Source organism: Acomys russatus, chromosome 1, assembly GCF_903995435.1.
Source record: "Acomys russatus chromosome 1, mAcoRus1.1, whole genome shotgun sequence".
Lineage (NCBI taxonomy): Eukaryota > Metazoa > Chordata > Mammalia > Rodentia > Muridae > Acomys > Acomys russatus.
In genome coordinates, this window is record NC_067137.1 from 79,191,676 (window position 1) to 79,216,753 (window position 25,078).

Here is a 25,078-nt window from a genome sequence, read left to right on the forward strand (position 1 = left end):
CCATCAGATCTCCATTGCTAGGCACTGGGAATACAGATATCTGGCTGCTAGCTTCCCCTCAAAAATCAACTGTAAATGTTAAAAACACAAAGATGATATTTTGGGTGCCAATTTTTTTTACTCAACATTTAAATTTCAAAACGATATAAAATTAATCCAAGTCATATAGCAAAGAATTTTGAAAACTGAATGCACAGTGAGTCGTGTGATCTCTAATAACCTGCACACTGCCATCCTGCATATTGGTTTCTTTAATACTATCAAAATCAGGTACATTTTGAACTACAGTTTTGTTCCGTAATGAAGACAGGTGATCTTCATCTGATTCTTTTTCCTTACTTATTACTGGCTCTTTTAGATGCTCCTTTTCCTCGGCTGAGTTGGCATTACTGCTTTCTTTTGTCGACTCTGGGTCCACTCTTGCCTCTGGCTGCTGAGGGTTTCCAGACAGCATGTGAGGAGCATCAGGGCAACTGTGTTGAAGGCCCACAGCGGAACCACAAGTGTTCATTTTCAGTGTTTCAACTGCTACAGCCGAATCGCAATCCGTTGCAGAGGTGGTAAGACGCTCTGGGCTTTCCTTTTCACTTAGAGGGCACCCTTCATTGACTCCTTCTTCCTTTCCTTGAAGCCCATCACAATCACTACATTCCTGCAACTGTAGCAAGAGAAATAGCAAATTAATAATTGTTTGAAGCAACAGAAATTGAATCGTAATATTATGAAAATCATGTTCGTAAAGGTTTTGTGCATGTGTGTGTATACATGCATGATACAGTCCATACAGAGAGGTCAGAGGGCAACTCAAAGGCATTGGTCCTCACCTTTTACCACCTAGGTTCTAGGTTCAAACACAGGAAGCTTGGCAGTGAGTGCCTGTGTGTGTGTGTGTGTTAGGGAGGGTGTATGGTTTGCGGGAGGAGTATTCACAGGTGAAGGACAGTTTTTGTGGAGACAGTTTTCTCCTTTCGCCTTTACATGGATTCAATTTAGTTCACCATTGTTGGGGGATGGTCTGATGTATTTCGATACTAATTACTACTTACTGTCCTGTGACTTACCTTTTGCTTAATAAAAACCCATCCCACCTGGGCAGGGCAGGAGATAGGTGGGGCTGAGAGAGAGAGAGAGAGAGAGAGAGAGAGAGAGAGAGAGAGAGAGAGAGAGAGAGAGAGAGAGAGAAAGGAATGAGGAATTCTGGGAAGAAGAAGGAACTCCACCAGGAACAGAGAGACCTGAAGTGAAGAGAGGGAGTCCGCCATGAGTTAGATGGAGGAGAAGCACGTGGCCAGCGTGGATGGAGAATCTCACCCAGATGAAGAACATTAGCAAGTATATGGGATTACAGATGGGAGGTAGCTTGATAGAAGTTATTAGAAGCAGATGGCATGAGATTGAGACAGGAATACCATGCCTGCCCCCTTATGGGAGGTAGTTTAGAGGATTGATGTCTGCCCTGCCCCAGGTTAACTAAGGCTATTTTAAAATATAACAAGTGTCTGTGTCTTAATTGATCGCTAGCCAGGCCTACAGATAATATTGATAATACAGATAATTTAAAAAAATACACCAGGTTTGCACAGCAAGCACCTGTACCTACTGACCATCTCAACTACAAACTAGCTTAATTTTCTCTTAAAATTATTTTTTAGATAGGGTCTGGCCTAGAACTCAAGAGCTCTGCCTGAGATGAAGCCACAATGACTGGTGGCTTTAATTTTCTGATTAAATCTGTTCAATTAGGACTGGGAAGGTGGTTTATCAGGTAAGAGTACCTGCTGGGAAGACCACATTCAGTTCCCCCTCCACACACAGCACACTTGTATACATGCAGACAAAACACTCATGGATACACATAAAATAAGTATCTTTATTTGAGCTGGGCATGTTGGCTCACACCTTTGATCCCAGCACTTGGGAGACAGGGGCAGGCAGATTTCTGAGTTCTAGCCAGAGCTGCTCACGCAGTTTGGCTGAGTCCGTGAGTTGAGAGGCAGTGTGGTGGAGTTGAGTTCCTGGCAGTTCAGTTCATGGAATTCTGAGGCAGGTTTACCAGGATAGTTGCACAGAGACAGGTTGCAGAGAGAAAACAAGCTAGACACAGGTGAAGACAGAAAGAGCCAGAGAATGAGAAAGAGCCAGAAGATTGGAACAGATTGCTAGAGTTAGTTTGAAGCTAAGCAGAGCAATCCAGTGAGAAACTGAGAGAAGCCAGATTGAGTCAGCTTGGAGAGAAGTTTGAGCCAGAACAGCTGAGTTGAACCAACCAGCCGGAGTTGAGAAAGAGCTAGAAAGGGTGAACTAATTCAGCACTAAATCTCAGAGGCTGAAAACATTCTAGGCCTAGGTTAGATTTTATGGAGGCTAGAAGCTTCCAGGACTAGCTAGGCCTAGAATAGCAGACGAGGCAGTAAACCCTGGAAATGACAATTACTCTTACAATGTCCTTCACAATAAAAGGACCAAACTTTTAAAGATGGCCTATAAACACCTTTAATTACTACAAGGGCACTGTTGAAATTCTCTTGATGACTTTTCTTTTCTTTTTTGGTTTTTCGAGACAAGAGTTTCTCTGTGTAGCCTTGGCTGTCCTGGACTCACCTTGTAGATCTGCCTGCCTCTGCCTCCCAAGTGCTGGGATTAAAGGCGTGCACCACCACCGCCTGGCTTTTGACTTTTACTCAATCAGGAATGCTAGTTCCTATATTGGCTTTGTCCACTGTTGAAGGTCATAAACATAACCAAACTTAAGGTTCAGCTAAAAAATGAGTAAATTCTATGATGTGATTTTTATGGTTTGAAAGCTAAAAAATACTTGCTTATCTATGCAGTCTTTCTAAATAAATGTGCATAGTTGGAGGAATATTGTGAGATTAAATTAAATGTTTTGCTGTTTGTGCACCCACTTGTGCGGCACAGTGTCTATGTATAAGCTGTTTGTATGAGTATTTTTCTTAGGTTGCCTAACAAATGAAATTGTCTTTTGGAGCATTTTTTTTTTTTTTCAGCAGTAAAGCCATGATGAATATGTTTTTGAGATGTATGAGCCTTAAAATGTTTTTGCTGTGTGTGGTGCTTCTATAAATATTATCCAGGATGTAAGACTCTGGATTTCAAACAACAGGAAGACAAATTGCTAATTTGTCTAAATGCAAAATTCTGATTCCAGGGTTCATCTGCAAGTTTAACTACTGTTTAAAAGAATGGTAAATTCATCTATGATTTTCTATCCACAAGGTTGTTAATAACAATAAAATGATTTTGTAACATGAAAATAGGGAAGTTTTGACAACACAGTAGACACGCAGTAGAAGTCTTGCTACCACTCTGCCTAGCCAATATGTGCTTGCTGCTTCAAGTTCTACTGTCAACGCCCATCGGAACCTTACCTTGGCATGGATCTGAATCTGCTTGTCAGTGACCTCGAGAACTTCAATCAGGGGTGGGGCTGAGGGCCTTGCCTGCTTCACTGGGGAGCGCAGGACCTCATCAAGAAACTCATTCACATTTTCCTCACTGACAAACAATCTTTCCTAAAGTAAAAAAGAGAAAAAATATATTTTATCTTCCAGGTCACACTTAACAGTCATACTAATAGTTCACTGTTACAGATTTTAAAATGCTTATCCCACCAAAACTAAGTGCTATCTTGTAAACAGGAAATCTAGTATTGTCCAGAATATAATTAGTATAAAAAACATGTATTCATGAGATCTACCTAAAAAGAGAAAGGAAAAAAAAAAAGAGGAAATCTTGATGCTTTTCCTAAGTTTACTTAGGAAAATAGGGGTGTGCTTTCCTTACCAGGATAATCTTACAAATAGTATTTTTATTTTTACACACACACACACACACACACACACACACTGTGTCAGAGGTAGCCCAGACCAGGCCAGGCCAGCCTCTGAGTACCTGCAGATATCCCTCCTGTCTCCACCTCCTAAGTGCTGAGATTAGGCTCAAGCCTGGTGCCTCTTGATGTTTCTTGGGAATATTCACTTCAAGGCTACCAAGACAATCCCAGCTATTATAGTTCAGTGTTCTAACAAGTCCTTGTGAACCAACTAAGAAATACACAGAGCTGGATCAGTTCAAATATACCTGTTGAATTCTTGACCATAGGAGCTGGAGAGATGGCTCAGCTGTTAAGAGCACTGACTATTCTCCCAGAGGACCTCTGTTCAATTCCCAGCACCCACGTGGCAGCTCACAACTGTCTGTAACTCCAAGATCCAACACCCACAGACATACATGCAGGCAAAACACCAATGCACATGAAATAAAAATAAGTAAGTTAATTTTTAAAATTCTTGTATTTTTTAAATACAAGATGTAGTGGCACAAACCTGTCCTTCCAGCACTTGGGAACTGGAGACAGGAAGATCAGAAGTTCAGGGTCACCGTTGGCTACATAGGAGTTCAAGACTAGCTTAGGCCACCTCAGAGCCTGTGTCTCAAACAAAATGCAACAAACAACAAAATACAGAAGAAGTGAATGGCTTTGGCAGGCTAGAGCTTAGGGTCAAATAGTTGGCAACTTGACTTTCTGGGAGGCCCCAGGCCAGTACTCCACCCAACTACACTTTTGCCTCTTCAATGTTACAGTGTTACATATAACTTTGATACAAACCTCAAACAAAATTGCCCGTCCCCCAACCTATACACACATTTGTTTTTTGAAACAATAGCTTATTAACCTCCCTATCCTCCAGCCTTAGCCGCTGGGGATGCTGGGGTTACAGGCATCCAATCATGAAGCCCGGCTCTCAATTATTCTTTCATGAGTTTAAAGTCTTTTAAAACTTCAAACTTTAGAGTAGACCCATCCCCACTCCACCCAGTATTTACCAATAACAGTGGCATACTGGATATGAAACTCAAGAACCTCCATAACCCAAAAGCAAAACAGAACCAAAACGAGTTGAACATCAAAAGTTTAACCTAAAACAGTTGTTTTCCTCCTAGATATCCTCAGTTAGTCTGTTTGCCCAGAAGTGCGTCTGATTTAGATGCTCCTCGCTTTCATCAAACGACAGTCACAGTCACGTGCCAAATACTTAACGGGTCCTATGACAACTAAAACCAAACGGAAAGAAATTTTCTGTGTGATTTACTGCACCCACCAGAGGGCAGCCTCACTGAAATCAAGGAGCAGCATCTGGTCAAATGGGATGTAGGGAAGGAGACTAAGGCACACCACTGCGCTCTCCAACCCCTGCACAGGATGGAAATTATTTCCTCTCCGGAAATAATTTATCATTACTTGCACAAACTTCTAAGCTAGGGTGAAAGTGATTTCCCAAGTTAAATATGACCACGTTGGGGTGCTTTTTTTTTTTTTTTTTTTTTTGGCCATAAACCCTTTTGAGAATGACTAATGCTCAGGACAGACAGAACTCTCAATTGTTTTGCATACAATTCCAAAGGTCTAGCAATCACTAAAACCCAATTTTCTCTAGTCAGTCGGTGGCCCCCAAGAAAACAGCTGCATTACGGACAACGTTGAAAACTCGAAGTGCATCCTTCGGATAGAATATGTCAAACTTCACTTTGAGAATGCACTTAACACATACATAAATAAATGGGAAATATTTTATTATAATATGGATTATTCCAAATAGTGAAGATGGTTACCTCCAAAGAATCGCTGTTCAGGCCACAATACCACTCTCGCCAACGTCCGTGGCTCTCTGGAGATTTTGCCAGTACTATCACTGCATTGTCTAAAGAAATGCTAATCTCGGGTTCTTTGGTACTCAACTTATTCTCTGGAGCAAACTGCAAAGTGAAGGAATAACCCGAGTCTTGTGTGGAGAAGCACAATTTGTAACAGAGGGGGCTCAGGTCCCCAAGTAGACTTTGCGGCTGAATCCCAGGCACTTGAATGAGCAAAGTCAAACAGTCTTCGTCCTGATTACACTGTATAGGGGGGCACAATGGTTCAATGCTCTCGGTCCCGGAGCCACCCATGGCTGGGCCCGAGGTTTCGTAGCGGGTCTCCTCCTGCTCCTCACACGCCTGGGCAGTGAGGTCTCCGCACTCTCTGGGTCTTTCCACAGGGGATTCAGCGTCGCGGCCCGGCAACTCAGTGCAAGGGAGGCTTCCGTCGCCAGGAGGAGCCCCTTCCCCGAGGCCTAGAGGCGCCTCCGAGTCCCCGCCGAAGTCTCGCTCCAGCTCAGGAACCAGCTCCCCTTCAGGATCTGCAGCCCCGAGGTATGAAGTACTGCACTTCTCCCCGCAGTCAGATCCGGTCTCGTGTACCGATTCTTCCCGCGCCGTAGCAAGATCGCCCGCGGAAGTGCAGGCTGCGGTATCACTTCCGGTCTCGGAGGCAGGATCTTCCGGCATCACGGCGAGGTCCCGGCGCGCGGCCGCTAGATCCACCGGCAGCGTGACGACCAGCTGCCGCCTCGCCTTGTTGTACTGCGCCTTGCCGCGGCCGTCGTCCACCGGGTACGGCAGCGAGAGCCGCAGCCGGTAGTCGGGGTTTCTGGAGTCCAGACACAGCAGCTTCCCCTTCACCTCCAGCTCCGCCCGCTCGGCCGAGCGCAGCAGCGGCAGCTCGATGGTGACCACCAGCTCGTGTGGCACGGTGCTCGGGGCCGCGTCGCGCGAGCAGCGGTAATCTTGGAGGTCCACGTGGTGACGCTGCACCACGGTGCAGCGCGGTTCGGTGGGCTCGGGTCGCTGCTCGGCCTCGGGAGCCGGGGACGCGGGCGTGCGGGCGGTGCTCTCCGCCGCCGCGGGGTAGCGATATGGGTACGGTGGGTCCGGGAGAAGACCCGGCTGCTCCCCCTCCGGCCGGGCCGGCACGCCTCCGGGAAGGGGCGTGCGGAGCACGGCGGCCTCCGGCGTCCCCTTGTACTTGATCTTCAGGGTCTTGGCGTTCCTGCGGTCCAGCTTGACGCCAAACTGCTGCTCCACCGCCTCCAGGGCCGTGGCGTCCAGCATTTCGCGGAAGGGCTGGTGGCTCCGGGCCAGCGCAAGCGCTTCGGGGTGGAAGACCACGTCGTAGACGGTGTAACGGGCACCGCTGCCCCCTGCATACTGGCGGCCCGGGGCCAGGCTGTAGGGCAGGGACCAGTGGCTGCCAGCTGCGGTCCCGCCGCGCCCGGGGCCCGGCCGGCTGCTGGGCGCGCCTACTAGCGAGTTGCTGCACACGTTCACGAAGCAGCGGTGCTCCCCGTCCAGGCTGGTACGCAGCACGTGGCCCGGCTCTGGGTGCACGAACTTCACCTCCACCCCGCGCTCCCGCTCCAGCACTGTGATCTCTTCCTCGTAGAGCCTCCGGTTCTTAGGGTCCGTGATCTCCGCGGCGTACTCGGAGAACATTCGGCGGAACTCTGGGTCCTGAAAGGCGGAGGTGAGCCGCTGCACCTCCTCTCCGCTCAGATCTAAGTCCTCCAGCGCTGAGGAGGCTGCTGTCTTGGCCATGGTGTCCCACGCGGTCCCTGGCCCCGACGCAATGAAAGATCGGCCCGAAATGAGTGTGGTCCCTAGGATGGTTCATGCAGAAGTGACCAGCCCAGGAAGGTAACGGCTGGATAGCAGGCTGCGCGTGCTTTGTTGTCATAGTAACCCTAGGGAGGCGGGGCAGTGATCTCCTGGGAATGCTAAAAAATAGACTTTGTTTTCTTTAAACCAAACAGACACTACCTGCTGCAGGTTTTAGACTGCTGAACTTTCCAGCCTATCGTGGTAACTGTCCTCATTTTCAGGACTGTGTCTTTATCTTTCTTTCCTTCTTTTTTTTCCTCTTCCTTCCTTCCTTCCTTCCTTCCTTTCTTTCTTTTTCGAGATAGGGTTTCAATGTCTAGCCTTGGCTGTCCTGGAACTCACTCTGTAGACCAGGCTGGCTTCAGACAGAGATACTCCCGCTTCTGCCTCCGAAGTGCTGGGACTATGGGCGTGCGCTATCACTGCCCAGTGCGTGTTTATCTTTATCTAATTAACTGTTCACTTTCATAGAAAAGTAAGAAGTTATCTAGCCAAGGCTACAATTCTAACGTTATCTGGCCCTTTTCGCTTTGCGCCAACATTTAAGCCCTCATTTTGTCCTTTCCATGTTCAGGTATTATAGTTGTCCTGCAGAAACTCTTGAGGGCAATAGATGGGCCCTCCAAAAGTAACCCGGAGGCCCAGAAAACACGGGAAAGTCACTCCCTTTTCATGATGTAAATATCACTTGGCAAAATGGCAAACTTTGTCCCAATCACTTTTCTTGGGTTAAGAGTAGAATTAAAACAGTACTTTTTTTTTTTTTTTTATCATATGTCCTTAGGCTGATTTTGTAATCTCTTAACAGTGTGATTCTAAAAAAAAAAAAAAACATAAGTGCCACAAGGGACTGATGCAGCAGATGTGGAGGTAATGTAATAGAATTTTATGTTGCCAGGCTTCGTAGAAATTTTGTTTTGTTATATGGCTAGGGATGGGACCCGGGACCTCATACCTGTATCATTAACTCCTCCATTGAGCCAAACTCGCAAGCTCCAGACAGTGGTTATGAAGTGGTGCCTGTTTGGTCCCAGACCAGTTTTCTGTGTGGGGCATTTAGGACAGTGTACACTGGCATTACTGCAATCACAAGACCTTTGCCAGGCTTCTCCCTTAACTCATCCCTTTTTTGTGGGAGAGTGGCCACAGGGCATCTGTGGCATATACGAGACAAGCATTCTTCCCACTGAAGTGCATCCCAGGCCTCTCATATGTTCTTTCAGTCATTTTTGCAGGCTTTCCTCTGTTACATTTTAGGTAGAATGTACCAAGACTGGGATGGCACCTCATCTCCATTACACCAGCCAGAGGAGTGACTCACGCCTTTAATCCACCACTCGGGAGACAGAGGCAGGCAGATCTCTGTGAGTTTGAGGCCAGCCTGGTCTATAGAGTGAGTTCCAGGACAGCAAGGGCTACACAGAGAAACACTGTATTGAAAAACCAAAGTAAGTAAATAAGTAAACAAATAACCAACTATTTCACATTCTAAACTCGTTACTCATCTAATTGTCCATTTTGCTGTCTCCATTTGAATAATAAATGCTTTCACCCTGGAGGCTTGAAATGGCTAAAAATGGAATTTTAACTCTTCTTTCAGAACTTCGCCTATTCCTTGATCTCTCTGTAGTTGCAAGCCTGGCTTGGATGCATTTTTCTCTTGTTTTCAAAAAAGTTCTTATTCTCTCCTTGTCCTTCTTCTGCCAGCTTCCCTACACATGGGGTCACCAGTGCTACCTCACCATCCCTCTCCTCAAATCATACTTCTAAAGAGCTCTTAATCAGTCAGGCCTGATCCCAGCACTGGGAGGCAGAGGCAGGTAGATTGCTGGGAATTCAAGGCCAGTCTGGTCTACAAAGTGAATCCAGGACAGCGAAGGCTACACACAGAAGCCCTGTCTCAAAATAAATAAAGTAATTAATTAAATAAAATAAAAGGCTCTTAATTGCCCTTACCGGAGCCCATAGCTTTAAATGTCATCTATCAATGGATCAGTCCTTATCAGATATTTATTGCTTATTCCACCTACTATGTAGGTAAATTAATGTACTTTTTGAAATTTTATCATTGTATATGTGCATGCATTTGACACGCATGTATAGGTCAGAAGACAACTTCTTCCACTGTAGTTTCCAGGGATCAAACTCAGGTGGCCAGGCCTGTGCACAGCAATGTTTTTATTCACCGAGCTGTCTTGCCAACCTGATAAGCTAATGTTAAAGCACTGGAAGGAAAACAACTGTGCTCCAAGGACATGACATCACTGGCACGCTCTCAGGTTAGAACAGTCACTTGGAGAAATTACTATTGAACATAATGCATATAATGAAAAAATTCCATTTTTGAGATATATATTCAACAGAAACATCATAACATAGGTATACTAGATGTGTTTGTGTATACACACACACATCTAAAGATTTATTTTTTAATTGTGTGTATGTGTGCATGGCAGTGCAGGTACCCACCAAGGCCAGAGAGTAAGTTATATCCTTTGGTGTTGTTTTGTAGGTGGTTTTAAGCTACCTACTGTGTTGCTAGGAACTGAACTTGGGTCCTCTGGAAGAGTAATATGCATTCTTATCCACTGAGCCCCTTTGAGTGTAAATGTCTTTAACAGCATTATTGATAATCCTCAAATACTAGGAGCTAGCCCAATTCTTATAGTTAAATGGATAATTAAGAGCACATAGCCGCCACACATCAGCTATACAGCAACAATACTAACAAGTACCCCTGATGTAATGCTGTATAGAGGAAATAAGATGTAAGATAATGAATATGGTTGGGATCTACTACATAATCAATAAACCCTGGCTAAGTAGAAACTGGGCTGTATAACTATGTCAATAAAAAAGAAAATACCAAACTAGTGGATGCTCTTTTCAGGAGAGAAGGGAATGTTATGACTAGAGAGGAACAAGAGTGACCTGCCAGAGTTGGCTCCTTCCTTCCTTCCTTCCATTCTTTTTTTTTTTTTTTTTTTTTCTTGAGACAGGGTTTCTCTGTTATCCTAGTTGTCCTGGGCTTGCTTTGGTAGGCTCCTTTCTTAATCCTGGTATATTGTTATGTTGGGTGTGCAGCTTATGAAGATTCACTGAGGCATGTACACTGAGAATGCGAGGCTTTATATCTTGTATTTGTTTTAAAAAGACCTTGGGCCAAGTGTGGTTGTACACATCTATAATCCAGCACTTAGGGGGAGAGAGCAGAAAAGCCAGTTCAAAGAGCAGTTCAAAGCCAGATCGCTTTAGAAAAAAAAAAAAAAAAAAGCCTTCATAGATCTTCCTTTGGGGTGAAACCATTGGCTACCATATTAGACCTCCACTCCTACCAGACCACTGAGCCCTTGCTAGATTTCTCCACCTGAATGGTAGGCATCGCAGTAAAGCCCTGATACCCCTTCAAGCCTGAAGTCCAGTAAGTAATACCAGCTCCCTAGCTTTTAGGATGAAAGCCTAAATATAAATACTCTTCTTTTTCTTTCTTTATAGATAGGGTTTCTCTGTTTTGCTTTGGCTGTCCTGGAACTCACTCTGTAGACCAGGCCTAACTACTCCTCCTGATCCTCTTTACCTTAACGCTTTACCGCCATGCAGCTAGCTACTAAGTCCTTCCTTGTCCTATGCGGCTCTAATATCTGCTGCGTTTTACATCTTGCCTGAGCCATCAAATCGATCAATCACAGGCCTCTGTAATATATGTTGCTTCTGCTCTTCAGCCAAATTCCTTACAATTTCTCGTCACACAGTTGTCTTCGTATCTGTTTAAAGTCATTACTACATTTATTTATTTCTTTAGAACACAGCGGAGGTCAGAGGACAACTTGGGGAAAGCCATTTTCTCCTACAATGTGTAATCCAACTCAGGTTGCAGGTTCCGCATCGAGGGCTGAAGCTGCTAAGCCGCCTGAGTGGCCCTTGCCTTGCTATCGTAAGCCTGAGCTGATGTACATCACTACTCTTCTCTGCATCACTGCTTCTTTCCCGGGTCTCTTAACCTCTAACCTACTCTGTCGTCACCACGTGCCTCCCTCTGGCTTAGCCTAATGGCAGAACACCCTTGACTCCTGGGCCCTCAAATCTAGAGAATTTAAACGTCATCTTAATTCCCATTGACATGCTCCCACCTCCAACTATCCCATCAGAAACTACTCTGGTCCAAGATTTCCCTATAGCTTCTGTTTGGTGCTGTTGTAGAGCGGCTCTCATCATTGGAGGGTAGGCTTCGTGAGGCCTAGACCTGTTTTTCTCACGTGGAACTGGATTCTCTAGTACCTAGAATGTTTCGTGTAGTGAATGTGTACGGTACACAGGGAGGGAACTGTGCTTAACATGTAAAGCCTGATCCCAGAATAGCTGTGCAGGAGCAGGTCTCCACAGAGAAGGAACTGGGATGTGTACCCAAATATTAAAAATTATTTTTTAAAGATTTATTTATTTGTTATGTTTATAATATTTTGCCTGTGTGTACACCTCCACACCAGAATATCTCAGTATAGGTGGTTGTGAGCCACCATGTGGTTGCTGGGAATTGAAGTCAGGACCTTTGGAAGAGCAGCCAGTGCTCTTAACCTCTGAGCCATCTCTCCAGCCCCTTAAAATTTATTTTTAAAGATTTATTGTCTTGCCTTTAATCTCAGCATTCTGGAGATAGAGGTAGGCACATCTCTGAGTTTGAAGCTAGCTTCATCTATAGAGTTGGTTCTAGGACAGCCAGGGCTACACAGAGAAACCTTGTATATTTTCTCTTACTTACATGTCTGTTTCTATGTTTATCTATCTAACACATGTGTTATTTGGGTGCCTATAGAGGCCATAAGAGGTGTCAGAGCTCCTGGAGTTAAAGCTGCAGGCACTCATGAGCCCCTGACATGGGTGCCGGAAACTGAGCTCTGGATGCCCTGTGAGAAGAGCAGCAAGTGCTCTTAACCACTGAACCCTCTCTCCAGCCCTCTAAAGATTACTTCTGATGATGAAATTGCTGGATATAAAAACATTTCTAGACCATGTCAAGTCCCTCAGTGCTAGGCCTTATATTTCAATAGTCAACTGGTCAAAACATGGGAGTTAACATTGTTACATTAAAAGAATAAAACATAGATTTGCTTAAAAAAAAAAAAAAAGACATTTCTAAATTTACGCTTATTTGTATTTTCTGGTTTTGGAGGGGTTTGTTTCAGAACAGGGTCTCACTGTGGCTGTCCTGGAACTTGTTATGTAGTCCAGCTGGCTTCAGAGTCATGGAGAGTCACCAGCCTTTGCCTCCCGAGAGCTGAGTTGAAAGCATATGCCACCATACCCGGCAGTGATCAAGTTATAAAACACCTTATCATTTAGTTTTAAAGCTCTGCAACAGCAGTAACTGAAGCGGACAGGTCAGTCCTGGGAGGTCTTTTAAGTATTTGAGAGGATCAGTAAATGTCCTTAAGAATTGGTTACCTATTTTAAGTCACTTTTATATACCCAGCCTTCCCCCAGCCCCCGCCCCCCTCAGAGTTTCTCTTGTTGTCCTGGCCTCTTTGTAGACCAGGCTGGTCTTGAACTCACAGAGATCCACCTGCCTCTGCCTCCCCAAACCTTCTTCCTCCCTTTTAAGACAGGGTCTGAGTTCCTCTCTTTGCCCTTCTATCTTGACTTCATACTCCCAAACCCAAGTTTTTGTTCATTGTAAATTACTGTCTTTGGTTATTGTTTTAGCATCACAAAAAAGTGAAACACACAATCCAAAGTAAACTATGGGACTTGTGGTATATCGCAGTGGTAGAATGGCTGCCTAGCAGTGGGTTGTGGGGCTCTGCTGGAAAGGTCAAAAAGTCTGGCGTACCTGGATAGCCAACTGAGCTGGGTCTGTTACCACAGACTCCCTTTCTCATCCTATGGAGCACCACATAGCCCTCAGGGAATATTATAGAACCTCCCACTTCCTAATAAGAAACCTGTCAGGAAGCACCTGGGGATTCCTGGAAGTTTCCCACCATACGCTAAGGAGATCCTGGCCTTCAGCAAATGACCTTTAATCGTACCTACATGGTCTTTACCCACACATAGAATAACTAAGTACTGTGCTCTCCTTCTTATGATAGGAGCCCAGGCTCCCACATGCAAATGAGATAGTATGCCACTGCATGTTGATCAAGCATCCTGGTACCTTTAGCCCCAGCAGATCAGACACGTTGATCCACCACCCTCTCCCCACTGCCCATGGTTTATAAATAAAGGTTGGCTGACTTGCTTTCTTGTGCTTGTGCCATTCCTCCACCATGACTATGAGACTCCATTTATTCTGGGGAAGACTCGCAGCTGGATGCCCAGGGCTTGGCTGTAAAGGCAGCAATGGCACAGCTGCCTTGGCAGTGACTGAAGCCCGTGCAGCTAGCTTGGTGCCAACCACTGAGCCTGCCTTCTGGATGGCTTCAAGCACAGCAGCCCCAGAGCTGTAACATTGTATCATCACCCCAGAGCTGTAACGTTGTATCATCACCCCAGAGCTGTAACATTGTATCATCACGGGCTGGTGGGGCTCCCGTTGCCATCTGATACCCGCAGTTTGATTCTGAAAGAGCTAAACTGCAATAACATTCTGTGGGCAACTTCACACTCCGGTCTAGTGCACAGGCCTTGCCCTAAAGTGCTCTAGTCATTCCTGAGAAATTGGGGGTGGGGGGAGGGGTTGGCTTTGGCTTTGAACTCAAGGTTTTTCCATTCTCTAGAAGTAAGCAGCGCCTGGCCTGGCTCTTCAGAAGAAGAACCAGGCCCCACCAGATATTGAATGAGAGTGGGTGAGGTCCTGGGTTTGATTCTCAGCATAGCAAAAACCTTATATTTTGTAAATTTTAAAAATACAGGATAGCCAGTCTTGATGGCACACGCCTATAATCCCAGCACCTGGGAGGCAGAGGCAGTATGATCTCTGAGTTCAAGGCCAGCCTGGTATACAGTGTGAGTCCAGTGCAGCCAAGGCTATACAGAGAAACCCTATATCAAAGAACAAAAAACTATGGGAATAGCTGCCTGTCATGGCGCACACCTTTAATCCCAGCACTGGGGAGGCAGAGGCAGGCAGATCTCTAATTTGAGGCCAGCCTGGTCTACAGAGTGATTTCCAGGACAGCCGGGGTTACACAGAGAAACCCTGCCTTGAAAAACCAAATAAGTAAATAAACAAACCCTATGGAAATGATAGTTAAAATCTTCCATTGCCAAAAGACAATTACAGGTAAGTATATAGTAAATCTACCAATACTCCAAAACAGATTCTTCTCAACTTTATAATAAGTTTTGTGAATAAACAATTCAAAAACCTGTTAATATATTATTAGAGCATGGTTTCAATAGACCAAGTTTAAAACAGTTCTAAAATCTTAAATAGTTCTTAAACATATCTGTATATTTCTGAGACTGCAGAATAAATATTTTCTCTATAAAACTTTCTCAAATGTAATGTACTATAAAATTTTCATAAAATACAATTTGTGCAGAACACTGTAGGGTTTACCATAACTTTATTACAATTTAATATACAAATTACACAAGATAAAAATAATAAAACTCAATTCACGTATTCTCATCAGTCTCAAAAGCCCTGCAGTTTGCTGAAATAGAAAAATAAAATAAAGATAAACATTAATTTATTGCTCATTTCTTAATACTTAGTTGTGTTTATATTTAAAGACAGGTTAGTCAATACATTCACATTGTTGCAAATTCAAGAGGAAACACTAAAAATATGTCTAATACCCAGCTTGTTCTCCTAAAGGGATATATCTTCTTTCTTTCTTTCCTTCTTTTGGTTTATTATTATGTATACAGTATACCTGCAGGCCAGAAGAGGGCATCAGATCACTTTATTGATAGTTATGATGGTTGCTGGGAATTGAACTAAGAACCTACAGAAGAGCAGTCAGTGCTCTTAACTGCTGAACCACATTTCCAGCCCCCCAGGATCGATCTATATAAAGGCAGTCCCATCAAAAAGGGAAGAACTGAGACAGGCGTGGTGGTGCACACCTTTATTGCCAGCACTTGGGTAGCAGAGGCAGGCAGGTTGCTGGGTGTTCGCGGCCAGCCTGGTCTACAAAGCAAGTCTAGGACAGCCAAGGCTGCACAGAGAAACCCTGTTGAGGAGGAAAAAAAAAAAACTGCTGCAAGCTGAGGCCAGCCTGGGCTACACAGTTAAGTTCTAAGCCAGCCAAGCGTGGCTCAAACAAACACACACATAAGAAATGAAAGTTGAAGCCGGGCGTGGTGGCACACGCCTTTCATCCCAGCACTTGGGAGGCAGAGGCAGGCAGATTGTTGTGAGTTCGAGGCCAGCCTGGTCTACAAAGTGAGTCCAGGATGGCTAAGGCTACACAGAGAAACCCTGTCTCGAAAAACAAACAAACAAACAAAAAAAAGCTGAGTGTGATGTGACACACTCAAAATCCAACATTTCAGAGGCTTAAGTATAACTGCAAGTTCAGGCCAGCCTGTGCAACCCTAAAAATACAAGGGGTGGCAATATAGCTAAATGGTAAAATGCTCACCTAGTATGTCCAAGACTATGAGTTTAATCTATAGCAGGATAAAATGGGGAACAGGGAGGTGTTAGGCTTTAAAATTATGTACTCTGGAGAGATGGCTCAGAGGTTAAAAGCACTGCCTGCTCTCCCAAAGGTCCTGAGTTCAATCCCCAGCAACTACATAGTGGCTCACAACCATCTATGAGATCTGGTGTCCTCTTCTGGCATGCAGGTATATATGCAGATAAAACACTGTTTACTTAATTAATAAATCTTTTTTTTAAAAATGTGTACTCCAGCCAGGCAGTGACTGTGCACACCTTTAATCCCAGCCCCTGGGAGGCAGAGCAGACATTTTAGAGTTTCAAAGCCAGCCTGGGCTACACAGAAACCCTGTCTAGAAAACCCTTTGTAAAAATATACTCCAAGGCAGAGGCAGGTGGATTGCTGTGAGCTTGAGGCCAGCTTGGTCTACAAAGAGTCAAAGACAGTCAGGGTTACACAGAGAAACCCTTGTCTCAAAAAACATATTCTAAAAGTTGGGTACTGTTGCACATACCTTTAATCTCAGCTATACAGTGAGACGCTTTCTCCCTTTCTCCTTCCTCCCTCTTGGTTTTTTGAGTCAGGGTTTCTCTATGTAGCCATAGCTGCCCTGGAACTTTCTCTGTAGACCAGGCTGGCCTCTGCCTCCCAAGTGATGGGATTAAAGGCAAATCACCACCACCTGGCTGTGAGACCCTTTCTTCAAGGGGAAAAAAAAAAGTAGCTTGGAAGTTGGAGAGATAGCTTAAAACATTTGATTGTTCTTGCACAGGACCAGAGTTCAGTTCCCAGCTCCCACATCAGGCAGCACACAACTGCCTGTAACTGCAGATCCACAGGAGCTTTGATGCTCTCTTCTGGCCTCACTCTCAGCAGTGATTGATCATCCTGTTCTTTCCTAAGACCTTTGAACTCCATCACTACACACATCTGACTTCTCTCCAGTTTGCGGCCAGCTTACCTACGCTTTGAGAAAGAGCCATGTGGAGGGCAGGACTGGCCTATGAAGTGTCCTGAGGTGTCCACCTTTGTGGGAACGAGCCCACCACACAGCCAGCCCAAGAATGCACTGAAAAAGTTCCTCTCATGAGAAACACTACAACCAAGACCTTATATGACTACCATTCAGTCCAACTCATTCCCAGTCAGCCTCCGCAGATCTACAAGGAAAATCTAAACATGCCTACCAAATGTGACTGTCAGCAACAGAAAACAGAGAAAGCCCCTGCTGGTTTTGTGGGCACGCTTACCTGTCTTCTACTGTCTTACTGGAAGGGTAAAAAACTTTGAATGCAAATCCACTTCTTGGAAAAGAGCCCTTTGGAGACAAAAATGTAAGTGACTGATGTGTACTAAATAAACCCTATTTTTAGAATCACAGTTTCCTTTTGGTTTTTTTGTTTTTTGATAGCGTTTCACTGACTAGCACTGGCTGTCCTGGAAATAGCTCTGTAGACCAGGCTGACCTCAAACTCACAAAGATCCACCTGTCTCCTCCCAGGTGCTGGGATTAAAGGTGTGCACCACCATAGGTCCGACAATCACATTTCTTAGTTATGACTTAAAAATTACAAAATGTAGCCAGGCCTGCTGGTGTACACCTGTAATCCCAGCACTCAGGGAGGCAGAGGCAGGTGGATCTCTGTGAGTTTGAGGCCAGCCTGGTCTCCAAAGCGAGTTCAGTACAGTCAAGGCTGCACAGAGCCTGTCTTGGAAAAAAGAAAAAGAAAGAACCAAAACCAAACGTGACTATAAAATATAATGGACATTAACATGTTCTTTACTGTTGAGATGACCCACGAACCCTGTATTTACTGCCTATGAGAAAGTATGCTCCAGTGTTCTCAAGTGTTAACTAAGCTGGTGCCACGCTACCAGGATATGTGAATGTTGTTTCAACAGCCTGAAAAAGAAAAGGCAAGCTGCTACATTCATGTAGGCCCCAAAGCCAATTGGTTCAGTAAGAGTGTGCCCTTTTGCATAATAAAGAGCTGGCGGCTTAGAGCTGGGGCAGAAAGACCAGCCAGAGAGAGAAGCAGACAGACACAGGAGGAAGACAGGACAGAGCTAGGAAATAGGCACTGAGAACCACATGGAAAGATGCAATGGCAGAGAACTCAAGTTACAGGTTAGCTGACAGACCGCCCTAGCACAAGGTCAAAGCCTTCATTATAGAGATGTCTCCGTGTCTTACTAATTAAACCTCAAGCGGGATCCCCGAAAGCTTTATAGCACTTTACAGAGAAGGTTACTATAAAATGTCCCAAACTAGCAGCCTTGTAAGTTGACCAACACATGTCACTGGAAATACGTTGGCATGGCTCTACTCAGTGTGGGAATATGTAGTATTGTAAAATATTAAACATGTGTAGAAGTCAAACCTCATGTTCAAGAAGGCTTCCCTGCCATTCCCTCCAGCGGCAGGTTGACAGACGTCCATGTGCACCCAGCACTATGGACCAAGAACTACATGTGATTGTCACTGATGAAACTATGTTACTGCAGACTCCGCCTCTCAGTCCGTCTGAAGCCCCGATTCAGTGCCTGGCCTACAGCAAGTACTCAGCACTGTAAGTACCAAGAAGAGATAAAGAAAAATGGGGCTGGAAAGACGGCTCAGCACTTAAGCACACACACTGCGCTTCTCAGCACCCACCTCAGGTGACTCAGAATCACTCTACTCCAGGAGCATCCGGCACCGTGGCCTCTGTGGGCATCTCCACTCGTGTGTGTGTGTGTACCCATACACAGATACATACATATAACTTCCAAAAATAATAAGAATCATCTATAAAAAGAAAAGAGCCGGGCGTGGTGGCGCACACCCGTAATCCCAGCACTCAGGAGGCAGATTGAGCTCTGTGAGTTCAAGACCAGCCTGGCCTACACAGTGAGTCCAGGACAGCCGGGGCTATTACACAGAGAAACTCTGTCTCAAAAAGCCAAAATAAATAAATAAAAAGAAAAGAAAAAAAAGTAATATCAAAACGAAGTTTTGAACCTGCTCAAAAGGTATGAGTAAGGTAAATGGAGAATGGGGGTGCAGGAGGGGCCTGTCACAACTTCAGGACCAAAGATCGGAAACTCATTGCTAAGTTGAATTTTAATATAGCATCAACTAAGAAAATGCCCAAAGATATAACAAATATCTAAAGAGAATACTCAATGAGGAAGCAGCCTCATTTTGGAGGGTTATTTGAATGTAATAAAGACTGAGGGAATGGAGGGATGGCTCAGCTGTTAAGAGCACTTGGCTGCTCTGACAGAGGACCCAGGTCCAGTTCCCAGCCCCTGTGTGGCAGCTCACAATCATCCCTGACTCCAGTTGTGGGGAATCTAACACCCTTTTCTGACACCTTTAGTCACACACAAGACATGCACATGATGCACACACATGCACAGAAACAAAAACATTTATACACAAATAAATCTTAAAAGAAGTTCATGCAATAAGCCAACTGAGCTAAGTATCCTGATCCTTAGAGAATTATTCTCAACCAGGGTGGGGATGCAGGAATGCTTCTGAGCTTCTTGCAGAGCTCATGAAAGCCCCCCAATACAAAAGTGCCAAGGCTGATGATGTGTAGATAAAGCCACACTAAATATTTGACAAAGTAACAACCAATCCAAGCCTTACCACTTCTAGATATGGCAAAAAGTTTTAAATTTTAAAATTCATAAGAAGCAGAATGCAGACTAAAACTTGTTAGTGAGTCTAGGTGTGTTAACCCCAGCACTCAGGAGGCAAGCAGATCTCTGGGTTCAAGGCCAGCCTGATCTACATAAGAGTTCCAGTGCTTCACAATGAGACCCTGCCAATAGATGGATAGATAGATAGATAGATAGATAGATAGATAGATAGATAGATAGATAGATATAGATATAACTAATATTTTAGCCAGGCAGTGGTGGTACATGCATTTAATCCCAGCACTGCAAAGACAGGCATATCTCTGTGAGTTTAAGGCCAGTGTGGCGTACAGAGTGAGTTCCAGAAGAGCCAGGGCTACATAAAGAAACCTTACCTCAAAAAACAAAAGGAGATATTTTGTTTGATACAAACTGTGCTTATATAATTACTTATGTAGTATATGTTTTCCAAGTCCTAAAGTCAATCATATTTCCATATACTAAAGCAAGGTGAACATTGTAGAGTAGTTTTCAAGGTTCTAGATAAAAAAAAAAAATCAATGGAATTTCATTTATCAGGTTTGGATTGTGGACATTTAGGCAGTTTCTACAAGTCTCAATTCACAAAAGACAAGCACCATCAACAAGGTCAAAGAAAGTTAAAGGCCCTGAAAACAATTCCCAAACAGGGAATGTACAGTATGTGACTTTGCTACTTTGAAAAGGAAAAACACTCATCTGGTTTTATGTTTTGGTCTTCTTGCTATTTTAAAATTTTCTTCTAGCCGGGCATGGTGGCACACACCTTTAATCCCAGCACTCAGGAGGCAGAGGCAGGATCTCTGTGAGTTCAAGGCCAGCTTGGTCTACAAAGCGAGACCAGGACAGCCAGGGCTACACAGAGAGACCCTGTCTCAAAAAACCACACACAAACATACGCACACAAAACAACCTTTTTCTTCTATTTATACCAAATTATACCAATGTTTGGCTAACTATGTATTTTATTGCAACAATGATTTTATTCTCTATATAAAGTCATAAAAATGTGCTATAGGGTGCAAGGTGGCTCAACAGGTAAGGTACTTGCTGCCGAGCCTGATCACCCAAGTTCCATCCTAGTGACCCACATGGTGGAAGGGAGAAAACTGACTCTCACCATGGTATACACCCCTCCCCCCAGACACACACATGCAAACACTGTGCTATACTCCTGACTCTCACCGTGGTATACACTCTCCCCCAGACACACACATGCAAACACTGTGCTATACTCCTGACTCTCACCGTGGTATACACAATCCCCCCAGACACACACATGCAAACACTGTGCTATACTCTTAACCGTCCACAGCATCCTTACAGGGTTTATGCAGAGGCACTCGGTGTTGGTCACGGTGAAAGGATCATACTTGTCGGCAATGACCAGCAGATCAGGCACGGGGTACACTCTCAAAGTGTAATCATATGCCCAGTAGACAGGGCAGACATAAAGAGGGAGCGGAGCCAGGTGTCCCTGCGATAAGAGAGTCTTTACGAACTACAAGAGAACACAAAGTAAAGCATCGTCTGCGAAGGTAAGAACAGTGAAACAAGTAGTTTAAATGGTTAAATTCCACGAAGACCTAGAATATTTACAAATCAAAGACGGTTTGAATCACAGACAGTCAGTAAACATTGCTCTTAGAAGTTAACACATATTTTAGGGGGGAAAATCTAAGCTTTCATTTAATATCATTTATCATAACAATGACTGTCCCTTTACTCATTTTGAATCAGCTGTACATATAATAAGCTCATTTACTAATTCAGCTCATTTAAAAAAAAAAAAAAAAGCACCCAGGTGTGGTAATCTGTACTCCCACCAATCAGGAGGCCAAGGCAGGAGTATTCCTATGAATCGGAGGTCAGCCTAGGCTACAGTGTGAGGTCTTGTCTCAAAAAATTTAAAACAACAATAAAAACAATTTGATAGTGCTGGGCATGATAGCACAGGCCTATTTTCCCAGCTACAGAGGAGACAAGGACAAGAGGATTGTTTGACCTATGAGTTTGGGCCAGCCTGAGTAACTCAGTAAGAGCCATCTCTTAAAAAAAAAAAAAAAAAGTCATAAGAACAATGTCACAGGGCTGGTAGGATTGCTCAGTGAGTACAGAGTTTGCCACTCCACAATGTAAGCCTGGTGACCTGAGTGGGGTCCACTACCTATGGAAGGTGGAAACAAAAAAACCAACTGGCTTCACAAAGCTCTTCTCTGGCTTCCAAATGTGCACCATGGCCTGTGAATATTCCTTCTTACCCACACCATCTATACACAAAACTGAAAATAAAAATAACACCATCAGCAGAGTGGTGGCACATGCCTTTAGTCCCAGCACTCAGACAGAGGCAAACGGATATCTATGAGTTCAAGGCCAGCCTGGTCTATAGAGTAAGTTCCAAGGCAGCCAGGGATACATAGAGAAACCTTGTCTCAAAGAAACAAAAACAAAAAAACCTCCTTATAGTGTAAGTCATGAGACAGTAGCCAATCATACTAGGCTACGGAGTGAGACTATTTTTAAAAAGCCAAAACAACATCAACAAACAAAAACAAACCAAAATCCTCAAACAACAAAGAATAAACTGTTTTGGCTCTTCAAGACAGGGTCTCTCTGTGTAGCAGCTCTGGCTGTCCTAGACTCACTTTGTAGATCAGGCTGGCCTCGAACTCACAGAGATCTGACTGCCTCTGCCTCCCGAGTGCTGGGATTAAAGGCATGCGCCACCACGCTCAGCCCAAAAACTTTATCACAAAGAATAAATGTGATTTACTTCAGTTCCATGCCTCTCAATGACAACTGTATATTTGGGAAATTTGAATTTACAAGATAAACACTCTATGTCCTCCTGATGTGGACACACCACATGAAATATATAATAAACACGAGAAATACGAACAGCTTATAAAATATACTTTGAAATAAAATCTAAGCGTTTTAAGGGAAAATGAGAAGCTTCAAACCAAGTCCCTGCTTGGTCTGCCTTCTAACCCTGTTCTTTAGTTCTTCAGTAGACAGCCACAAAGACTGACATGCAAACAAGACTCGGTTACTACCTTAAACCACAGGAAACATCAACACACAAGGGCAAAGTAGCTTAACAAAGTTCATAAAGTGCAACATTTGAAATAGTTCAATAAAAGCAAAACAACAACAACAACAAAAGCACAAGAGCTTAAGAGATGACTCAGTGGTGAAGCAAGCATGGTTCGGTCAAGAGGAACCGAGTTCAGATCCCAGCAACCACGTCAGGCTGCTTGCCGACACCTCGAACTCAGCTCCAAGGGACCCAATGCCCTCTTCTGGTCTGCAGGGGCTTACATAAACATGTGCACATAAGCCACAAACACACACACACATTAAATAAACAAAGAAATAAATAAGTAAATAAGTCTTTTAAAACAAGAGGAAGGGCTGAAGAACTGGCTCAGTGGTTACGAGCACTTGTGGCTCTTGCTCAGGACCCAGGTTAGATTCCCAGCAGCTACATGGAAGCTCACAGTCGTCAGTAATTCCAGTCTCAAGGGATCCCATGCCCTCTTCTAACATCCATAGGCATCAGATACACACATGGTGCACATATTAATAAAATAAATGAATATAAAACAAGAGGTAGCTTATCAAAGAAGATTACTTACATGGGTAGGAATATCCAAACTGCTACTAGGAAAACGGACACAGTTTCTACACATTTTATTCACTAAGTCTTCACGAAAGATAATAATTTCTTGTGTACAATACTGAATTCTGAAATAAAGCAGTAGTTGAATATTTTACTTCCTCAGGAAAAAAAATAGATAATTTTAAAGGCAAAAAGCCTTATAATATTAATGAACTCTCACTGTACTTCTCAATGGTCACCATAGTGTTCCCAATTCAGTTATTTACTAAGCTACTAGCTCTCTCTCTCTCTCTCTTTCTCTCTCTCTCTCTCTCTCTTTCTCGTGTGTGTGTGTGTGTGTGTGTGTGTGTGGTGTGTGCACATGCACAGTGCTAGGGTCTAAACCAAGCCCTTTACATTCCCTGTGACAGCACTCTTCCACTGAGCTGTGCTCCCAGACCTTTACTCTTAAATCTGTGCCCAACATCTTGCAAATGATAAGTGAACAGAACAGAAGAAAAATATATGCACTTTACATTCCGATGGGGGAGGAGGGCAGAAAAACTAAACAGGCACGATAATGATGTATGCTGAAAACAGAGAAGGGTAAGGAGGGTACAGAAGACGAGGGCATGAATTCCGGACTAGAGCAGGGAAGGCTCTGCAGGCATAGTGACCTGCACACAGGCTTGGAGTGGACCAGCAGCTCAGACATCTGGAAGACGGGCACTGAAGTGGAAGAGGCAAGCACGGGACTGAAGACTGGAGCACACCGCGCATGCCTGGGGCAGAGACCAGTGTGGAGGAAGTAACTGCAGAGAGGAAATCTAGGTAGTAACAGGGCACACCATGCAGGCAGGGCATGGCTACCACTGCAAGGATGCGGGCTGTTACTAATGACACAAGAGAGCCTATCTTTCAAGACAGGAGGATAACATGACATGCTCTCTCCACAGGGAAAGGAACAGAAGCCGGGGACCAGTTTAGAGGCTGTTGATCCAGACTAGAGGAGATCAAGTCTTTTTGAAGGTGACAGGGCTGCACGTAAGGAAACCTCTGCAGTTATGGCCTGAGCGACTGCAAAGACACAGGTGGCGTGATGTGAGATGGGGACGCGTGGGACGCTCATTCATCTACGGGACATCTGGGGAGGGATGACAGTGGACATCTGGATCCACAAGTACAAGATTCATGAGAAAGCTGACGATACCGTTGCCGACGGAGACCGTAAATTCACTACTGGTTGAGTATTTGAATATAGTTAAAATATCTCTCAAAGCTTGAGGAATCTAAAAATCAAAGTTTCTTTTTAGATCTACTCTCCAGCAGCCAAATTTCAGAAGCAAATCAGAAGAATCCTTTTTAGATGAAAGGAGAGAAGTTTAACTCAAATTGCTCCTTTTGACCTACTTACCTGCAAGGGTTGGTAGTGAAGACGGAAAACGGTACCCTTTGTCTGAACTCCTCGGTGATGCTCTCAGCAAGGGGTGGCCTAGAAACACAACGTGACGTAGGATGTATTTATAAACTGTGCACAATCCTCTTGACTGTCAAGCGGAATGTGAACAAAGATTGTGAACAAAGATTACCTTGGTAAGATGGAACCAAATCCAGGATCCTCCGGGCCCGGCACAAAGACAAAGCGGCTACTGCATAAAAATTCAATACTACCCATTAAAAACAATGATGTGCCATCCTTGCCAGGGACTGAGCCACAGGGGGAGGGGCTGGGTTTATTTTATTTTTTTTGTGTGTGTGT

General features: G+C 44.4%; 2 protein-coding genes across 2 annotated transcripts in view; both read right to left on the reverse strand.

The window, feature by feature from the left end:
- Positions 1 to 82: 82 nt before the first annotated feature.
- Positions 83 to 7,434, reverse strand: Dnaaf2 (dynein axonemal assembly factor 2). The gene is made up of 3 exons (XM_051146906.1): positions 5,635 to 7,434; positions 3,390 to 3,533; positions 83 to 658 (listed from the first exon to the last, which is right to left on the reverse strand). The coding sequence occupies exons 1-3, from the start codon at positions 7,432 to 7,434 to the stop codon at positions 152 to 154; spliced, it is 2,451 nt and encodes an 816-aa protein (XP_051002863.1). The 3' UTR covers positions 83 to 151.
- A 7,456-nt stretch (positions 7,435 to 14,890) lies between these two features.
- The window catches only part of Pole2 (DNA polymerase epsilon 2, accessory subunit), a 36,764-nt gene continuing 26,576 nt past the window's right edge, over positions 14,891 to 25,078 (reverse strand). Inside the window, exons 14-19 of the mRNA XM_051146226.1 lie at positions 24,909 to 24,968; positions 24,734 to 24,811; positions 23,357 to 23,465; positions 21,040 to 21,216; positions 17,297 to 17,364; positions 14,891 to 15,092 (exon numbers count right to left, since the gene is read on the reverse strand). Coding sequence (XP_051002183.1) covers positions 15,074 to 15,092; positions 17,297 to 17,364; positions 21,040 to 21,216; positions 23,357 to 23,465; positions 24,734 to 24,811; positions 24,909 to 24,968 — 511 coding nt within the window. The 3' untranslated portion in view covers positions 14,891 to 15,073. The remainder of the gene's footprint in view (positions 15,093 to 17,296; positions 17,365 to 21,039; positions 21,217 to 23,356; positions 23,466 to 24,733; positions 24,812 to 24,908; positions 24,969 to 25,078) is intronic.